This window comes from Trypanosoma cruzi, genomic scaffold, assembly GCF_000209065.1.
Source record: "Trypanosoma cruzi strain CL Brener 1047053516579 genomic scaffold, whole genome shotgun sequence".
NCBI lineage: Eukaryota > Euglenozoa > Kinetoplastea > Trypanosomatida > Trypanosomatidae > Trypanosoma > Trypanosoma cruzi.
Window position 1 is genome coordinate 302,038 of NW_001849570.1, and position 18,877 is coordinate 320,914.

Here is an 18,877-nt window from a genome sequence, read left to right on the forward strand (position 1 = left end):
AATTCCACACTCTTTGGCTCAGAAGACCGCCACAACTCCACACAATCCCAGAAGAAGCAGCAACGCCCAATACACGCACATACGCACAGTGCCGTCAACAGTTAACTCTCGCAGTGTCAATTTCGCGTCGTTGAGCAGGGCAAAGCAGTCGTCGGGACTCACATCGCTCCCGGAATACTGCGCGGTGAATTCTCGCAATAGGGGTTTTCGTGTCCCGAGGCATTGCGTTCACTCAATTCGCCCGCATCACCCTCAGCAACAAATCCACTGCCCGCAACGCCATTTTCTAAAACGAGAGATTTGTGTCCGGTGGCGTCGTGCTCATTCACCTCGTCCGTGTTATCCGCAGCAACGTGTTCCCTGCCGCCATAAGTGACAGACATGATCCCGGATGCATTCAGCGCCACTAATATTCTCGGACCGTTGGCAAAGGAAGGCCTCTTCTTGGATGCATTCGGGACCATCACTTCGTTCGGATTGCTGGCAAACTCAAGCTTTTTCTCGGACGTGTTGGTCGCCGTGTTGGATGCGGGACTCGGATCGACGGTGTTGGGTCCGTCAGCCGCCGCAGACTGTCGCCAATCCTCGTGTTGACGTGACGGCTCAGCATTAACTTGCGGCGCAGTTGTCCCACCGGATTTTGTGACATCCTTCCCTTCACGGGGTGGCGGCAACTCAAAGATGCCCGTCCGGTCAGCATCGCTGCTCCGTGCAGGCGGATGGATGGTTCCATCGGAGGAAATTGACGCCGCCACAATTCATAAGGGCCAGCGTATTTATGTGTCGCCACATTCATCGTGAAGGCAACGGTGGCCCCTTCCTCTTCCGTTGCACAGCTGGCAGCAAAGTTGCTACATGTGTGCACCGCATTGGCCACATGGCACACAGCACCCAGCTCACCATTCCTGCCATGCATGCGCACATCAAAGCCACTGAAAGTATAATTCTCATGCTGAGCCTCAGCACTGGCAGCAGAACACTTCTTCCACGCCCACACACACACACGCACGCGATAGCTCAGGCCGCCGTCACTCGGAGCATACGACACATCCACCGGCACAAACACCGCATCCACATCACCAGATAAATCTCCAGGACTCCCAACAGCCGTCACGCACTCAGACAAGCAGCACAAGAGCGCAAGGAACAACACGGCGCACACCACACGGCGCCGTCACCACCATCGTCACCACTCGTAGTGAAGTCGCTGGAGCCAATCAGCTGATCGGTGAGACAGAGGGAAAACAATGCAACAAGAGGGAGAGGGACGGGGCACAGCGGATACAGCGAGAGAGAGAGCAGACAACATGAGGAGAAGGCAGCAGGCCCAGCCGCACAGTTCACACACCACGAGACGGCATCCACGCAAGGAAGGCACACAACGCCAGCAGCCACCCACCATGCAGGAGGAGAAGACATCCACCACCGTCTCCTCCCAGCTCATCTCTACAGCCCCAGGGAAATGGCAAAAACCCGCGGCCACCACACAACGCACACGGAGCGAGCACCCACCACACCAGCCACACGGAGCAAACAAACCCTCATTCATCCATGACGCGGCAAAAAAATTTCCAGCCATCCCGCCCTCAATGGGACACGGAGCCCAACTCAGCGCAGTCACACGCGGTGCACCACACCCGCAGGAAAGGAGACTCGGGCTGCGCACTCCCTCCTCCTCCCTTCTCCTCATGGCCACGGAAAAAAACAACAGCCGCCACACGCAACTGCCAGCATGCACTACAAAAGGAGCATTAATCCACTGCAATGAGCATCTTATGTGTGTGTGTGTGGTTGTGTGTGCCTGCAGAAACACAAAGCAAAGAAGTAGAAAAGATAGCAGAGTATGTGGAGAGACGCACAAAAATGTACAGCGGAGGTGCATGGCGGAAATAAAGAGTAAAAGACCGCCCAAACTCACGACTGCACTGCAGCCCCAGCAGCGGCAATCCACACAAGATTTATTTAAAACAAAAGATCTTTCTCCTTCGTCTTATATAAACCCCATCACACAAAATAATTATAAATGAAAAAGAAATCGTCCATTACTGTTCCACACGAATTTAAAAACCGTCTGGCTGCCGTGTGGCCACACCAAACTGTCTGCATATATTTTGCCCACAAAAGAAAATTAAAAGGGTATTTAAATGTCTTTCAACCGTCTGACCCTCTGCGTGTCCGCACATCGTTTATATTTCATGGGGTCATCTGCGTGTTGCTGCTCCCCTCAGCCCTCTCATCGGCGCGTGAGTGCGGCCCGCAGAGCACAGTCACTCGTGTGTGTGCATGGGGACTGAGAGAAGCACGCAGACACGACGGCAGTCGCGTCCCTCCATCGGGGGAGTGAGCGCAGCAAAAGAAAATCATCAGGAGGGGAGAGAAATGCTGACGAGGCCGACACCGAAGGGACTGCCGGCGCAAAAAAACGCACACAGTGAGAAAGTCAAATAAAGCAAGCAAAATTCCTTTTTAAAGCGGCAGGGTGTGGCTGTGTGTGTGTGTGTGGCGCTGCGGGTGTCTGCCCGCCCTGGCCGCAAAGAAACAAAACAAGAGGGAAAGAAATGTGTGCTCCGCCCCACAGACCCTCGTCGCACGCCCACACGTCACGGCTCCCTCAGCGCGCCGTTCGTCGCGGCCCCTCCTCATGCGTGCAGCAGGCGAGGCGCACAGGGCCGTCGTCATGAGCGTGTCGGTGGGTGTGTGAGTGGAGCAGTTGGGCGGGAAACACACGGCACCCCTCGTAGGAAGAGTGCAGAAGAAACAATTAAAAGAGGGAAGAGTAAAAAAGAAAAAAACTTCCATAGTGATTGCCCCCAAAAGCAAAAAAGAGAACAGAAGAGGGATTAGAGGTTTAAAACGCACAAATTAATAACAAAAAAGTAGCAAAAATTTTAAAGCAAAAAGATAAAAAAATTAAATTTATAAAAAAACAAAACAAAAAGCCGAAGCGTGGGACGACCAGCACACACACTCTCATTGCTCCCGTAAAGCAAAACACACACACAGGGAAAGAGAGAGAGAGAGAGGTCGCCCACTCAATGCAATGAAAACAAAACAAAACAGTTACGGTGCTCCGCCCATGCAGCCAGGCAGGACGGCAGCGGTGCGTGTGGTGCAAAAGAGAGCACCAACGGGCATGCATGGGTGTGCATGCATATATACAATGGGCACATTATGTGTGTGCCTCGTGGGGTGAGGTGAGGACGAGAGTCCATGCAAGGGGACACACACAGAGAGTGAGAGAAGGACGAGTGTGTGTGCGGGCGGTGCATGGCTCTCTCTCCCTCACTCTCACGCGGCCACCACCGCAGCAGCAGCCGCACACGCAACAACAAGAAGAAGCAAAAGAGGGGAGGTGGAGTGAGAGACCGCGTTGCTGCCGTCACTGTCGTCCGTAATTGCAGTTGCATTTGTACCATTAGCAGTTTTTTCTTTCGCGGCTTCGTCGCCATTTCCTGCGGAATGTTCACGCTGTTGGTGTTGCTGCTTTTCATGCTGTTCTTTTTCTTGTCGTTCCGGTTCTTGTTCTTTTAGAAGCTCTTGTTTTTCTCCAGAATGGTGTTCGACTGAATTATCCTGATCATGTGTTGCTGTTTTTACCTCCTCTGCTCGGACTGTCGTACCTCGCAGTGCTTCTTCTGCTGTTGCTTTTGCGTCCGCTTCCGTTGATGCTGCTTTTGCTCCTTCTTTTGCTGTTTCTGCTTCTTTTTCTGCTGCTTCTTCTGCTTCTTTTTCTGCTGCTGCTTTTGCCTTTTCTGCTGCTGCTTTTTCTGCTGCTGCTGCTGCTTTTGCTTTGGCTGTTTCTGCTGATGCTTTTGCTTTTGATGTTGCTGTTGCTGCCTTTTCTGCTGCTGCTGTTGCTTTTGATGCTGCTGTTGCTGCCTTTTCTGCTGCTGCTGTTGCTTCTGCTGCTGCTGCCTCTGCAGCCGCCTTTGCTGCTGCTGCTTTTTCTGCGTCATCTTTTAATGCTGCTGCTTTTTCTGCTTCTGTTTTTGCTTTTGCTGTTGCTGCTTTTGCCGTTTCTGCTGATGTTTTTGCTTCTGTTGCCGCTTCAGCTGCTGTGGCTGCTGTTTCTGCTGCTGTGGCTGCCGCCTTTGCCGCTGCCTTTGCTGCTTCTGCTGCTGCTTCTGCTTCTTCTGCTTTTGCTGCTGCTGCTGCTTCTGCCTTTGCTGCTGCTGCCTCTGTCGCTGCCTTTGCTGCTGATGCTGCTGCTTTTGCTTTTGTTGCTGCTTCTGATGCTGTTGTTGCTTTTGTTGCTGCTGATTCAGCTGCTGCTGCTGCTGCTTTTGCTTTTGCCTCGGTGTCTACTGCCTTTGCTGCTGTGGCTGCTGCCTTTGCTGCTTCTGCTGCTGCTGCTGCTGCTGCCTCTGCAGCCGCCTTTGCTTCTGCTGTTGCTATTTTTGCTCTTTCAGCTGCTTCTGCTGATGCTTCTGCTGCTTCTGCTGCTGCCTTTGCGTCAGCTGTTGCTTCTACTGCTCTTTGTTCTTGTCTTTCCTGCAATCTCGCAACTGGAATAAATAATTCTTTCAGACTGTTGTCTTCCCCACCAGAAACAACAACATCTCCATCGGCCGCAACGGACCACAGCACGCAGAGGGCACACACCAGCAGCACACGGCCAGTCATCATCATCGCCATCACTCCTGTCACTTGCGTGCAGCCTTCAGCACAAACTAACTCCCCGTCAACGCAGAGCAAAAAGGGAAGGAGAAATACACGGCCGCTACACTACACACAGCCACCACGCACAGTGAAAAATGACAATGCACACACCACGAGGAAATTGAAATCAGTACAATTGCAGAACTCACACACAGCCCTGCAAACCAGAAGTTTAAAAATGCAGTAAAAAGGAACAACAACATAGTTGAGAGTCCGGCATGAGTCCCAAAAAGTAAAAAAATAAAAATGGATCAGGCACAACTTTTATTTTATGTGCCAAGCAACGCAATGTAAACAACCACTGGTTTGTGTATACGTAATGCCTGGATTGTATAAAGCAAAAAAAGTTCGTACTGTTCCACCAGCCCACACAACTCCCCTCACATTTCATGCGGCATCCGGCCTGTTCCCCCAATCCTCCTCTTGTGCAGTCCGTGGGACGCACAGCCGCAGGGTCGGCACCGCGTGTGGGCAACAAAAGAAAACAAAGAAAAAGTAGAAATACTTCACTCATGACAACGTACAGCAAACGAGCATCGGGGAAAAACACAGGGATGCTGATTATTCCAATAGGGCAAAAGCAGCAAAAATAAATAAATAAATAAAAGAAAATAATAAAACTTAACTTATTGACAAAACACAGTGGTTAATGCTGGCAAGCTGCACAGTTATTGTTCCACGAAAAGCCGCAGTTCCACCCTCCCTCACACCTCAGCAGAGTGCCAAAGTGCCTCACAGCCCCAGAATCAGAAGCAACAACACCCGAGACACACACCCATGCACGGTGATGTCACCAATTTCAGCCATGGCCAACAAATCCGTGAAATGCCCGTGCTCACAAAAACCGTTGCTCACAAGTGATGCTGCGTTGTGCTCCGATGGGATCTCTGGTTTCCCAGACGTTGTGCGCAAATAATCCTGTGCGGCATCACCGCCGCCCGACACGTTATCACTCGTTCAGCATTTGCTAGGGCTGTGCTGGGCTCAGGCGTAACTGTTGTACCATCCAAGGGCATTAGATCGCTGTTGCTGAGTGAATCGGGGTCGCTGTCCATGCCCACGGCGGTGCGGGCATACGTGTCCTATTCATGCTCAACGTCCTGTTATTCGCTGGCAACTGTCTTGGCGGTGGACGGCTCGTTGTCTCTCGCTGAGCGTGCGTGTGGATCCGCTGCGCTGCCACTTGACTCCCCGGACAGCCGCGCTCCCTGTGGGGCCTCACCGCGCAGCTGCCGGCAGCCTTGCATGCTCCTGCCGAGCGGAGTGTCCTGTCACTCAGCATGGCCTCAGACAGTTCCCAGTTCCCCGCCTGGCAGCAGCATCCCGAACGCCCACACGAGTTCCTGCCGCCACAGACTCCCTCTCGACGATGAAGTCGCTCCGCCTTGGCTCGCTGGCGGAGCACGACGACGTCGCCGAGGAGAGTTCCACCGTGCCGCTTCCACTGGCGGATCGAGGTCGCGCTGTTGGCTCCGTATTTTCACCATGACACTGCGGAGTCCCACGCAACGTGACAGCGGACGCTGACGCCATCATGGCACGATCCCTCCCGCAGGACTGCGTCAATGCCTGGCACGTGGGCTTCCTCACCGCAGTGAGGCGACTGTAGTGAAAGGACGTCCATGAGGAAAAGGAAGGCGCGCACACCGCATGACAGGCGCTTGACGGTGTGGCGAGGACTCTATTCCTGGTGTTGACCCGGACATCGTGTTCCGAGTGGCGGCACCGCGCACAGGCGCGATGCGACTCCTGCCCGCTCTTCGACATACCGGCACGCGCCCTGCATATCACAAGGAACCCTGTGTCGGTGGTGCCGTCCCTTTCTTCACCGCGTCTGCGCTCCGCCTCCGCCGTCCCCTCTTCCAGACGTGAGCACCGCAACTTCTTTCCGACCAGCGAGCGGCGGATTGAAGTCGTCCTGCCCAAACTGCGGCAGAGTGCGCTCGTCCATCCACAATATGACGGCACATGCCGGAAGTGCTCGGCCTGGAGTTCCGATAGTGGGAGAGGGCCTCAACTTTGCATGCCGCAATGGCTCCACCGTCTTCTTAACAGACGTCTTGCGCGCAGGTTGCCCCCGAAGTCGCCAAGCATACCAGCAGACAGGACACGCAGGAAGCACAAGCGCGGGCATTCGAGATGGACCACGCCCTTCCGCCACCGTCCCATCACAGACGCCACGTGCTGCTGATCCCTGACGGAACACGGGACACTCCGCTTCATCCACTGTGGTAATGCCCCGTCGTTGAGAATTTGGACTGCGACTGTTTGGGACCGCCTCAGCCGCACGACGGCCGTTTTGCGAGGGAATACTTACCACTTTATTGCTGACGGCCCTTGCGCTACTCATTGCTGTCACAAAATAGAAGGAAAAAATGCATCTTTTCACAACAAATATTGGCTGCGCTTCCCGTGGACCAACAATCCACATGGTGTGCGGGGATCCTTTTTTTATTGTTACTTTGCTTTTGTGTTGCTGTGGGCGAGCTGCACCTTCTCTTGTGTGTTTGCGTACCCTCCGTGAGGGGTGCCGACACGACGAACCGCTCTCGCCGTATGTGCATGCGCAGAGGAACCTTGGATGCTTTCTTTTTTAATTTTTGCTTTTTTACTCTGTAGAACTTCTGGTTTGCAGGGCGGCGTTCGAGATTTGCAATTGTACTGATTCCTTCTGTCTCATTTTTGTGTGCGTTGCTTTTATTTTTTACTGTGCGTGACTCTCATTCCTGGATGGAACAGTGTGCGCGGCTGTGTGACTTGTCTCTCTCCTTTGCTTTCACTCTGCGTTGACGGGGAGTTAGTTTGTGCTGAAGGCTGCACGCAAGTGACAGGAGTGATGGCGATGATGATGACTGGCCGTGTGCTGCTGGTGTGTGCCCTCTGCGTGCTGTGGTGTGTTGCAGCCGATGGAGCTGTTGGTGTGGTTTCTGGTGGGGACGACAACAGTCTGAAAGAATTATTTATTCCAGTTGCGAGATTGAAGGTAAGACAAGAACAAAGAGCAGCAGAAGCAACAGCTGACGCAAAGGCAGCAGCAGAAGCAGCAGAAGCAGCAGAAAAGGCAAAAGCAGAAGCAGAAGCAGCATCAGAAGCAGCTGAAAAAGCAAAAGCAGCAGCGGAAGAAGCAGCAGTAAAAACAACAGCAGCAGTTGAAGCATCTGCAAAAGCCGCAGAAGCAGCAGCAAAAGCAAAAACATTAGCAGAAACAGCAGAAACAGCAACAGAAGCAGCTGACGCAAAGGCAGCAGCAGAAACAGCAGAAAAGGCAAAAGCAGAAGCAGAAGCAGCATCAGAAGCAGCGGAAGAAGCAGCAGTAAAAACAACAGCAGCAGCTGAAGCATCCGCAAAAGCCGCAGAAGCAGCAGCAAAAGCAAAAACATTAGCAGAAACAGCTGAAACAGCAACAGAAGCAGCAGAAAAGGCAGCAGCAAAAGCAACGGCAGCATCAGAAGCAGCTGAAAAAGCAAAAGCAGCAGCAGCAGAGGCGGCAGCAAAAACAGCAGCAGCAGAAGCAGCAGCAGCAGAAGCAAAAACATCAGCAGAAACAGCAAAAATGGCAACAGCAAACGCGGCAACAGCTGCAGCAAAAGCAAAAGCAGAAACAGAAAAAGCAGCAGCAGCAGCAGCGAAAGAAGCAACCACAAAAGCGAAAGCAGCAGAAGCAGCAAAAGATGAAGCAGCAAAAGCAGCAGCAGCAAAAGCAGCAGAAGAAGCAACAGCAGCAAAAGATGAAGCAGCAAAAGCTGCAGCAACAGCAAAAACAGCAGCAGAAGAAGCATCTGCAAAAGCCGCAGAAGCAGCAGCAAAAGCAAAAGCAGCAGCTGAAGCAGCTGAAACAGCAAAAGCATCAGCAGGAAAAGCAGCAGAAGAAGCAGCAAAGGCAGCGGCAGAGGCAGCAGCCACAGCAGCAGAAGCGGCAGCAGAAGCAAAAACATCAGCAGAAACAGCAAAAACGGCAACAGCAAACACGGAAACAGCTGCAGCAAAAGCAAAAGCAGAAACAGAAAAAGCAGCAGCAGCAGCAACGGAAGCAGACGCAAAAACAACAGCAGCAAAGACAGCAGAGGCAGTAGCAGAAGCACTGCGAGGTACGACAGTCGGAGAAGAGGAGGTAAAAACAGCAATACATGATCAGGATAATTCAGTCGAACACCATTCTGGAGAAAAACAAGAGCTTCTACAAGAACAAGAACCGGAACGACAAGAAAAAGAACAGCATGAAAAGCAGCAACACCAACAGCGTGAACATTCCGCAGGAAATGGCGAAGAATCCCCGAAAGAAAAAACTGCTAATGGTACAAATGCAACTCCAATTACGGACGACAGTGACGGCAGCACCGCGGTCTCCCACACCACCGCCCCTCTTTTGCTTCTTCTTTTTGTTGCGTTTGCGGCTGCTGCTGCGGTGGTGGCCGCGTGAGAGTGAGGGAGAGAGAGCCGTGCACCGCCCGCACACACACTCGTCTTTCACCCACTCTCTGTGTTTGTCCCCTTGCATGGACTCTCGCCCTCACCTCACCCCACGAAGCACACACATAATGTGCCCATTGTATATATGCATGCACACCCATGCATGCCCGTTGGTGCTCTCTTTTGCACCACACGCACCGCTGCCGTCCTGCCTGGCTGCATGGGCGGAGCACCGTAACTGTTTCTGTTTTGTTTCCATTGCATTGAGTGGGCGACCTCTCTCTCTCTCTCTCCCTGTGTGTGTGTTTTGCTTTACGGGAGCAATGAGAGTGTGTGCGCTGGTCGTCCCACGCTTCGGCTTTTTGTTTTGTTTTTTTGTAAATTTAATTTTTTTATCTTTTTGCTTTAAAATTTTTGCTACTTTTTTGTTATTAATTTGTGCGTTTTAAACCTCTAATCCCTCTTCTGTTCTCTTTTTTGCTTTTGGGGGCAATCACTATGGAAGTTTTTTTCTTTTTTACTCTTCCCTCTTTTAATTGTTTCTTCTGCACTCTTCCTACGAGGGGTGCCGTGTGTTTCCCGCCCAACTGCTCCACTCACACACCCACCGACACGCTCATGACGACGGCCCTGTGCGCCTCGCCTGCTGCACGCATGAGGAGGGGCCGCGACGAACGGCGCGCTGAGGGAGCCGTGACGTGTGGGCGTGCGACGAGGGCCTGTGGGGCGGAGCACACATTTCTTTCCCTCTTGTTTTGCTTTTTTGCGGCCAGGGCGGGCAGACACCCGCAGCGCCACACACACAGCCACACCCTGCCGCCGTGTTTTTAAGATCCTTTGCTTTGCGTGTGCATTTCACGTGCCGGCAGTCCCTTCGGTGTCGGCCTCGTGAGCGTTTCTTTTCCCTCCTGATGATTTTTTCTTTTGCTGCGCTCACTCTCCCGATGGAGAGACGCGACTCCCATCATGTCTGCGTGCTTCTCTCAGTCCCCACACACACGAGTGACTGTGCTCTGCGGGCCGCACTCACACGCCGATGAGAGGGCTGAGGGGAGCACCAACACGCAGATGACCCCGTGAAATATAAACGATGTGCGGACACGCAGAGGGTCAGACGGTTGAAAGACATGCAACTATTAAATTTTCTTTTGCGGGCAAAATATATACAGACGGTTTGGTGTGGCCACACGGCAGCCGGCTGCTTTCTAAAATTGTGTGGAACAGTAATGGGCGATTTCTCTCTTTTATTTATAATTATTTTGTGTGATGGGGCTTGTATAAGACGAAGGGGAAAGTTTTTTTTTTGTTGTTGTTCTAAATAAATCTTGTGTGAATTGCCGCTGCTTGGCGGCAGTGTAGTCATGAGTTTGAGCGGTCTTCTTCTCTCTGTTTCCGCCATGCACCTCCGCTGTAAATTTTAGTTTGTGCGTTTATATTTGTTGCTCTTCTTTTTCTTCTTTGATTTGTGTGTCTGCAGGCACACACAACCACACACACACACATAAGATGCTCATTGCAGTGGATTTGAATGCTTCTTTTGCAGTGCATGCTGGCAGTTGCGTGTGGCGGCTGTTGTCTTCCTCCGTGGCCATGAGGAGAAGGGAGAAGGAGTGCGCACCCCGAGTTTCCTTTCCTGCGGGTGTGGAGCACCGCGTGTGGCTGGTGTGGTGGGTGCTCGCTCCGTGTGCGTTCTATGGTGGCCGCGGGGTTTTGGCCATTTCCCGTTGGCTGTAGAGATGAGCTGGATGGATATGGAGACGGTGGTGGATGTCTTCTCCTCCTGCATGGTGGGTGGCTGCTGGCGTTGTGTGCCTTTCTTGCGTGGATGCCGTCTCGTGGTGTGTGAACTGTGCGGCTGGGCCTGCTGCCTTCTCCGCATGCTGTCTGCTCTCTCTCGCTGTATCCGCTGTGCCCCGTCCCTCTCCCTCTTGTTCCATTCTTTTTCCTTCTGTCTCACCGACCAGCTGACTGACTCCAGCGACTCCACGAGTGGCGACGGTGCGTCACCGTGCGGTGTGCGCCGTGTTGTTCCTTGCGCTCTCGTTCGTGTACGTGACGGCTGTTGGGAGTGCTGGAGATGTATCTGGTGATGCGGATGCGGTGGTTGTGCCGGTGGTTGTGCCGGTGGATGTGTCGTGTGCTCCGAGTGACGGCAGCCTGAGCTATCGCGTGTGTGTGTGTGTGTGCGTGGAGGAAGGGTTCTGCTGCCGGTGCTGAGGCTCAGCATGAGAATTATACTTTCAGTGGCTTTGGTGTGCGCATGCATGGCAGGAATGGTGAGCTGTGTGCTGTGTGCCATGTGGCCAATGCGGTGCACACATGTAGCAACTGTGCTGCCAGCTGTGCAACGGAAGAGGAAGGGGCCACCGTTGCCTTCACGATGAATGTGACGACACATAAATACGCCGGCCCTTATGAATTGTGGCGGCGTCAATTTCTCCCGATGGAACCATCCATCCGCCTGCACGGAGCAGCGATACTGACCAGACGGGCATCTGTCAGTTGCCGCCACCCCGTGAAGGGAAGGATGACACAAAATCTGGTGGGACAACTGCGCCGCAAGTTAATGCTGAGCCGTCACGTCAACTCGAGGATTGGCGACAGTCTGCGGCGGCTGACGCACCCAACACCGTCGATCCGAGTCCCGCATCCAACACGGCGACCAACACGTCCGAGAAAAAGCTTGAGTTTGCCACCAATTCGAGCGAAATGATGGTTCCGAATGCATCCAAGAAGAGGCCTTCATTTGCCAACGGTCCGAGAATATTAGTGGCTCTGAATGTATCGGGGATCATGTCTGTCACTTATGGCGGCAGGGAACACGTTGCTGCGGATAACACGGACGAGGTGAGTGAGCGCAACGCCACCGGACACAAATCTCTCGTTTTAGAAAATGGCGTTGCGGGCAGTGGATTTGTTGCTGAGGGTGATGCGGGCGAATTGAGTGAACGCAATGCCTCGGGACACGAAAACCCCAATTACGAGAATTCACCGCGCAGTATTCCGGAAACGGTGTGAGTCCCGACGACTGCTTTGCCCTGCTCAACGACGCGAAATTGACACTGCGAGAGTTAATTGATGACGGCACTGTGCGTGTGTGTGTGTGTATTGGGCGTTGCTGCTTCTTCTGGGATTGTGTGGAGTTGTGGCGGTCTTCTGAGCCGAAGAGTGTGGAATTGCGACTCCTCACGGAGAACATTTGCCGCGTTGCATGCGTGTTTTCTTTTATTATCTACATTTTACTTTGTTTTTTGTTCTTGTTTTCCTGGAATGATAATTATCCTTGCTGTTTATTTATTTAATGTTCGGTTGCTGCACACTGTCATGTGTGACGTGTTTCTCTTCTTTGTTTTGTTTTTGTTGCCCACACGCGGTGCCGGCCTTATTGCTGTGCGTCCCACGGACTGCACGAAATGAGGATTGGGGGAACAGGCCGGATGCCGCAATGAAGTGTGAAGAGTGTTTTGTGTGCTGGTGGAAGAGTACAGTCTTTTTTTTATTTCATTTCTCTTCTGGTGAGGGCGTTATGTGTACAGAAACACACGGTTGTCTTGTGCTGCTTGGCATATGAAATAAGAGTGCTGCCCGATTGATTTTTTTTAATTTTCTCCGGGTATCCTGACGGACTCTCAACTCTGTTTTTATTTTTTAAATTTCTTACATGCGGTGCGGTGCGCAAGTTCTGCAATCGCGCTGATTTCATCTGCCTCATGCTGTGTGCAAGCTGCTGGTATTTGTCACTGTCCTTGTGCGGTACTGGTGTTTTTTTTCCTTTCACTCTGCGTTGGCGGGGCGTTAGTTTGTGCTGAAGGCTACACGCAAGTGACAGGAGTGATGGCGATGATGACTGGCCGTGTGCTGCTGGTGTGTGCCCTCTGCGTGCTGTGCTGCGGTGCCGGTGGTAGATGTGATGAAGGGGAGGCGGCAGTTCATGGTGTTCCACCCGATGTTCCTGCGAGTGGTACTGAAGATGGGCTGGGAGGGAAAAGAAATGCGGCGCCAGCACCAGACTCACAAATACAATCGTCAGGAGAGGAGCAACAACACAAATCTCGGGAAGGACGTCCCGCACTCCCAGAAGGATCTTCGGAAGAAGAAGAAGAGGAAGAAGAAACGGTAGAAGATGAAAATTTGGATGAAGTAACGGAACGTCGTGAAGAAAGACGACACGAAGATGGACAAGATGCAAATGAGCGGGATGGAAGTCAGACAAGCGGAGTTTTAACAAAACAGAAGGAAACCCCATCACCATCAACGCCAGCAGCTCCAGCAGAGGAAGGAAACCAACACGCATCACCACAAGCACCATCTGTTGACAGTCATGGTGGAGGCAGGACTGATAGAATTGAAGGTTCCATCTTGAAGGCTCCTTCTTCTGGGGTTGCTCTACAGCACGCCGGCGATGCGTCTACCAATCAGAAGAATAGATCTTTGGAAACGGGCAAGCATGCAGAAAACACAATAACTGGAGGTCCCGTCCCGTCCCAGGTGAAGGCACCGAAGGAGTCAATAAACGATGCAGAAAACCATTCCGTCACTGGGGAAGATACGGCATCCAACCAAGTTGTTGGTAGAGGTACAACTGAATACGAGGCACAGCAGAGAGCCTTGGCGACGCAAGACCGTTCAAGCGTGTCATTCCCCGACAGCGAAACAAAATGGCACACAACGCCACAAGAAACGCCAAAGACACAAGTACCGCCATCAGCAACAGAACCATCGTCAAGAGAAGGGCAACCACCAACAGCAACAACAGACTCACAGACACCAAATGCTCAAGAGCATAAAAAGTTACTGTTACCAAAAAAAACGGAGTACAATGCACCGGAACATACTTCAGAGGATATTGTGGCAGAGCAACAAGGTCAAGCCACAGCCACAGAGAATTTGACGGAGAATGCACCTGCCACCAATCAAGCAGAAACAACAGCATCACCCAACTCTACAAGTGGCAGTGGTGAAGCCCGGAGTACGGCGGATGAGAATACTGCCAATGCTCAACGGCCTAACCCCAAAGAACCACACGAAGATCTTGAGGGTAGTGATACCCACCCAGCTCCCACAGCTAGTGAGGCAGCACCTCAAACAGCAATAAAACCCACCACCGCCAACACAACTGATACGGCGGCGCCTGGCGACAGTGACGGCAGCACCGCGGTCTCCCACACCACCTTCCCTCTTTTGCTTCTTCTTGTTGTTGCGGCTGCTGCTGCTGCGGTGGTGGCCGCGTGAGAGTGAGGGAGAGAGAGCCATGCACCGCCCGCACACACACTCGTCCTTCTCTCTCTGTGTGTGTCCCCTTGCATGGACTCTCGCCCTCACCTCATCCCACGAGGCACACACATAATGTGCCCATTGTATATATGAATGCACACCCATGCAGGCCCGTTGGTGCTCTCTTTTGCACGACACGCACCGCTGCCGTCCTGCCTGGCTGCATGGGCGGAGCACCGTAACTGTTTTTGTTTCCATTGCCTTGAGTGGGCGACCTCTCTCTCTCTCCCTGTGTGTGTGTGTTTTGCTTTACGGGAGCAATGAGAATGTGTGCGCTCGTCGTCCCACGCTTCGGCTTCTTTTTTTTTGTCTATTTTATTTTTTTTACTTGTGTTGTGACTGAGTGCACCCATTCCAGTTTTTTTTTAATTATTGGTGGATTGCTTTGACTGCGTACGCCTAATTTCTCTTTTTTGTATTCTTATCTTTTTCCTTTCTTGTTAAGAGAGTGCCAGTCTCTTTTATCCTTCTCACGCTACCAAGTTTTTTTGACATACGCCGTGCGTCAGTTGATCCGCTTTACTCTGCTGTCTGCATCGCTGCTGGTGCTGCTATTGATGATGCCTGCGATGTGATTTGTCGGCAGGTGTCTTGCTGTCAGCCTGACGTGTCCTTCGTTCCTTGACGATTTGTTGCGTACAGACGGTGCGTGGGCGTCTCTGGTGATGGTGAGGGACGCGTGTCTCAGAGCGCAGGATGCGTCGCGGGTGTGCGGCGTCGTTTGTAAGAACCGATGGGTGACCATCCGCATCCAGGCGTCATCAACGGACTGTGAGGACAGCATAAGGCACTGCGGCTTCTTTTGGTGTTGCACAAAGAATTTATTGGACGGTGCGTTTGTCTTCAATCTTTTGCAGCTTTTGTGGGGAAGGTGGGAGGTTGAGGGCATGAGGACTGAATTCATTTGAGTGGCTGCGTTCCGTTGACTTGCGGCCAGTCGTGGCACTCTTTTGGGGTTTGGCGGCCCGTCTCTTTTGTTTACTTCCCACCGCAGCACGTGGATAACACTGATCCGAAGAACATTTGTTTGACCGCGTGTGGGTTGCTGCCGTGCGTGGTGCATGGACTATGTGATTGTGTGGGGAGGTGCATTGGGTGACGAATACTTCTGTTTGGCGTGTCGCGGTGTGTTGGAATGATGTTCGGATGACATGTGGAGGGTGTTGTTTATGATTTGTGTGTCTTCTCTGGTGGAGCCGACATGTGTGCGGGGATTGTGGCATTGCTGGCTGACAGCTCCACGTCACTTTTCAGCATTCCTGGATGTGCTGAGGAATGACGACTGGCGACCAGCGTGTTGGTGCTGCTGGTGGGAATAAGTGCATCGGGAATAGGCCGTTTTCTCTTTTCCGTGCTGGAGCCGATGAACTGGCACGAGGGCACCGGCTGCAGGCGGTCGTGTCAGCACGTGAGCAGCGGATCCATGCACACACCGACGCTCATCGCAAGAGCGTGTGCGATCACCGTGGCCTTTTGTGGCGTGCTTTTGTGGACGTCAGCCCATCGAAGAATGTGTGAAGCAAACGGCTGACTGCACACGAGGAAAATAATTGCGTGCACTGTGCCGTGTTTTAGCGTCGATAGCAGAGCGGCAGGAAGCCCGTGCTGGCAACTGAGATCTTTGCGTCGCGAGGGATGTCGGTGCTGATTTTGGATCGTCGAGGGTGAAGTGATTTTGCTGCTGCCCGTGTGTGTGGCCACTCCGGCGGAGGGCAGACACAAAAGGGAGGGATGCAGGCGCTGCGTGTGTGTGTGTGTGCAGGTGCCATGCAACAACGTCACAACAAACATGCTGCGACTCGGTGACCCTCACATCGTTGTGGTCCTCACGAACAGCCCAGGCACGGCCCACACCGATGCACTTAGTGGACGGAGTGAGGCATCTTTTGAGGCGCAGCAGGGAGCAGGATGTGTTGACGCAGCCACGACGTGCATGGAGTGTCACGATGGCACAGTCAGCTGTGGCTGGTGGAATATTTACTTCTCGGAGGCAACACAGAGAGAGAGAGAGAGCTGCTCCTGCTGCTGGCGTCGTTGCTGCCTTTTGTGGCCTCCCATGCCGATTATTGTCTGTCCGCTGATCATGGGTGGCATGCCTCCACTAGTGACGTCGTCTGCAGGCATTTCACAGCACCAGTGAAACACACATCACGTTTGCATGCTTTGGCTGTGGATATGGTGTCGTGAATGCAGCCGGCATTATTTTGCCCGACTCCTTTTCACTGCTTTGCGACAAATAGATGCGTCGCCGCCCGAGTCATTCACTGCAGCTCCGTGTGTTGTACTGCCAGCACAAGACTCTCTTGTTGTCTGACGCCTGGCTGACAGTCAAACACCACTGCGTTGGGACATGCAGGGATGTGGACTGCCGCTCACGGTGTTGGGCACCGCTGTTTGGATGCGGCGGCCACACGAGCGGATGTGTTGTGGCACAATCAAATGCGTGAAGTACGCGCAATCACAGCGGCTGCAATAATATCAGCGGTGTGGCACCACGGAGTATGTGAGGGGGTGATGCATGATGAATCACAGTGGGCGGCATGCGAGGGAAGTGCACCGCGACGGAGCGTCACCCCGCCCTCAGCCTGCAGGGGAATGTACACCCACAAAATATATGGACGAGACACCACCAAGCACACATGCCCTTCCATGCACCAATAAATAGGAGCGAAGGTGCGTTCTGGTGTGTGGGACTCCACTCACATATTTTCATTTCCACCGCAATAAACGGCGAGGAATCAGGTGCCACAGCAACGAAAGGAAAAACAAACATCTATTGCAACACTTTACCAGCGAAAGGCAGGAACAACACAAACCGAATTATTGGCTGCACCAACACAAGAAACATTCACAAGAGGAAATAAAAACAAATTGTGCACCCTGCAGAAATCACAACACACGATCCAGGCATGAAGTTTTGCCCTCTGCAAAAACAGAACAAAAAGCACATGCAGACATCTGTCAACATCCAAACAGAAACACAAATGAATGGTTGCTTGCTTTATGCCATTCCTTGCGCTTATTTTTGGTTATGCTGCTGCTGCTGCTGCGGTGCCCAGGCCTGCATGAAGTGGTGTGCGCTGAATATGAACGAAGACCAAAGGCAACTGAATTGTTTTTGTGATGAATATTGGCTGCACTTCCCGTGGACCAACAATCCACGTGGTGTGCGGGGATCTCTTTCCTTTTCTTATTGTTACTTTGCTTTTTTGTTGCTGTGTGCGCTGCACCTCCTCTTGTGTGTGTGCGTACCCTCCGTGAGGGGTGCCGACACGACGGACCGCTCTCGCCGTATGTGCATGCGGTGGAGCCTTGTGTGCCGCTCCTGTTTGCTTCTCCCTCTTCCATCTGTGTGTTGGTGCTGCGGCAGGGCTGTGTGTGTGTGTGCCTGTTGCCGTGGATTGGAGTGTGTGTCGTGCGTGGTGTGCGGCGTACGGTGCATGCCTGGCTGCTGCCCTCTCCTCATGTGGTGTGCCCTCTGTGTGTGTCTGCCGCACCTCTCGTCTCCCCTGTTGCTCTCCATGTCCCTCACTGTGCAGATCAGCTCCACACCACTGAACGACCACACTCACGATGATGACGTGCCGTCTGCTGTGCGCCCTGTTGGTGCTCGCCCTGTGCTGCTCCCCGTCCGTGTGCGGGACAACGAGTGAAGATCCAGCTGGCAAATCTGTTTCAAAGGTTGACGAGGAAGAGGGACCAGGTAAGGGGACGGAGGAACCAAAGCAGGTAACGGATCCGGCCGCTGAGTCACCGGGAAAAATTGAAGGGTCCAATACGCGAGGGGCTCCAGGTGGGGGACAAGCTCTGCCACAGCATCCAAGTAAGGTGGCCGCTCCGGCAGGAAGTCCAGGTCCAACAAGTACGGTGTCTATTACAAAAGAGGGGTCAGGTAGGTCCGGTATTTCAGGGAGTCCAGGTCCGGTGGCCGATACGGCACAGGAAAATGGTGACAGCGATACGACAGAGTCAAAAAGTGGCAATAATCCATCCACAGACCAAACAAATACGAATGCCGACGATTCCGCCCAGAAGACCACGGCGGCTACTACCACTACTACGACAACCACGACGACTACAACAATGGCATCAACCACGACGACCACTACAACAAAGGCACCAAGTACTACGACTACAGAGGCGCCAACCACGACGACCACCCGCGCACCGTCACGTCTTCGCAAAATCGACGGCAGCCTCAGCAGCTCTGCGTGGGTGTGTGCCCCGCTGCTGCTCGCCGTATCCGCGCTGGCGTACACCACTCTGGGCTGAAGAGGTGTATGCGGGCTGTGCGTGCCAGCACTCAACCGCGGGGATTTGTGTGCGTCTACTGTGGTCCGATGTAAATAAATAAGAGAAAATAATGATTGTGTGTTTTGCTTCATTTGCTTCTGCTGCCCTGCTGTGTGCTCCGCGTTGCTGCTCCCTGTATCCGTCACGTTGAACGCATCCCAGACACACCCTTATGCACTACATGCATACAACTGTTTGCGTGGACGCATTTCCGTGTGTGAGTGCAGGCACGCTGGAGCCA

The 18,877-nt window shown here is 52.8% G+C and overlaps 5 protein-coding genes across 5 annotated transcripts, besides 18 other annotated features; 4 read left to right on the forward strand and 1 right to left on the reverse strand.

Moving 5' to 3' along the window:
* Window positions 1–183: part of a sequence feature (areas merged during assembly that could not be assigned to a particular haplotype. This can correspond to areas where the two haplotypes were merged or to regions with more than two copies in the genome that were merged during assembly.) that runs on past the window's edge.
* Window positions 184–7,248: a sequence feature (heterozygous, Esmeraldo-like haplotype).
* Window positions 2,902–2,927: a sequence feature (AT_rich).
* On the reverse strand, window positions 3,289–4,635 carry Tc00.1047053507957.179 (mucin-associated surface protein (MASP), putative; the record flags this gene model as incomplete). Its single annotated transcript, XM_814465.1, has 1 exon — window positions 3,289–4,635. The coding sequence occupies one exon, from the start codon at window positions 4,633–4,635 to the stop codon at window positions 3,289–3,291; it is 1,347 nt and encodes a 448-aa protein (XP_819558.1).
* Window positions 3,628–3,914: a microsatellite.
* Window positions 3,931–4,282: a microsatellite.
* Window positions 4,302–4,474: a microsatellite.
* Window positions 5,245–5,279: a sequence feature (AT_rich).
* Window positions 7,249–8,183: a sequence feature (areas merged during assembly that could not be assigned to a particular haplotype. This can correspond to areas where the two haplotypes were merged or to regions with more than two copies in the genome that were merged during assembly.).
* On the forward strand, window positions 7,496–9,079 carry Tc00.1047053507957.200 (mucin-associated surface protein (MASP), putative; the record flags this gene model as incomplete). The annotated part of the gene is made up of 1 exon (XM_814455.1): window positions 7,496–9,079. One exon carries the CDS (start codon window positions 7,496–7,498, stop codon window positions 9,077–9,079), a length of 1,584 nt encoding a protein of 527 aa, XP_819548.1.
* Window positions 7,688–7,992: a microsatellite.
* Window positions 8,012–8,740: a microsatellite.
* Window positions 8,184–8,453: a sequence feature (heterozygous, non-Esmeraldo-like haplotype).
* Window positions 8,454–8,960: a sequence feature (areas merged during assembly that could not be assigned to a particular haplotype. This can correspond to areas where the two haplotypes were merged or to regions with more than two copies in the genome that were merged during assembly.).
* Window positions 8,961–9,319: a sequence feature (heterozygous, Esmeraldo-like haplotype).
* Window positions 9,320–18,293: a sequence feature (areas not merged during assembly with more than two copies in the genome that could not be assigned to a particular haplotype).
* Tc00.1047053507957.210 (uncharacterized protein) lies at window positions 11,330–11,782 on the forward strand (the record flags this gene model as incomplete). Its single annotated transcript, XM_814456.1, has 1 exon — window positions 11,330–11,782. One exon carries the CDS (start codon window positions 11,330–11,332, stop codon window positions 11,780–11,782), a length of 453 nt encoding a protein of 150 aa, XP_819549.1.
* Window positions 12,904–14,301, forward strand: Tc00.1047053507957.220 (mucin-associated surface protein (MASP), putative; the record flags this gene model as incomplete). Its single annotated transcript, XM_814457.1, has 1 exon — window positions 12,904–14,301. The coding sequence occupies one exon, from the start codon at window positions 12,904–12,906 to the stop codon at window positions 14,299–14,301; it is 1,398 nt and encodes a 465-aa protein (XP_819550.1).
* Window positions 13,159–13,182: a microsatellite.
* On the forward strand, window positions 17,917–18,615 carry Tc00.1047053507957.229 (mucin TcMUCII, putative; the record flags this gene model as incomplete). The annotated part of the gene is made up of 1 exon (XM_814466.1): window positions 17,917–18,615. The coding sequence occupies one exon, from the start codon at window positions 17,917–17,919 to the stop codon at window positions 18,613–18,615; it is 699 nt and encodes a 232-aa protein (XP_819559.1).
* Window positions 18,294–18,630: a sequence feature (heterozygous, Esmeraldo-like haplotype).
* Window positions 18,375–18,503: a microsatellite.
* Window positions 18,631–18,877: part of a sequence feature (areas merged during assembly that could not be assigned to a particular haplotype. This can correspond to areas where the two haplotypes were merged or to regions with more than two copies in the genome that were merged during assembly.) that runs on past the window's edge.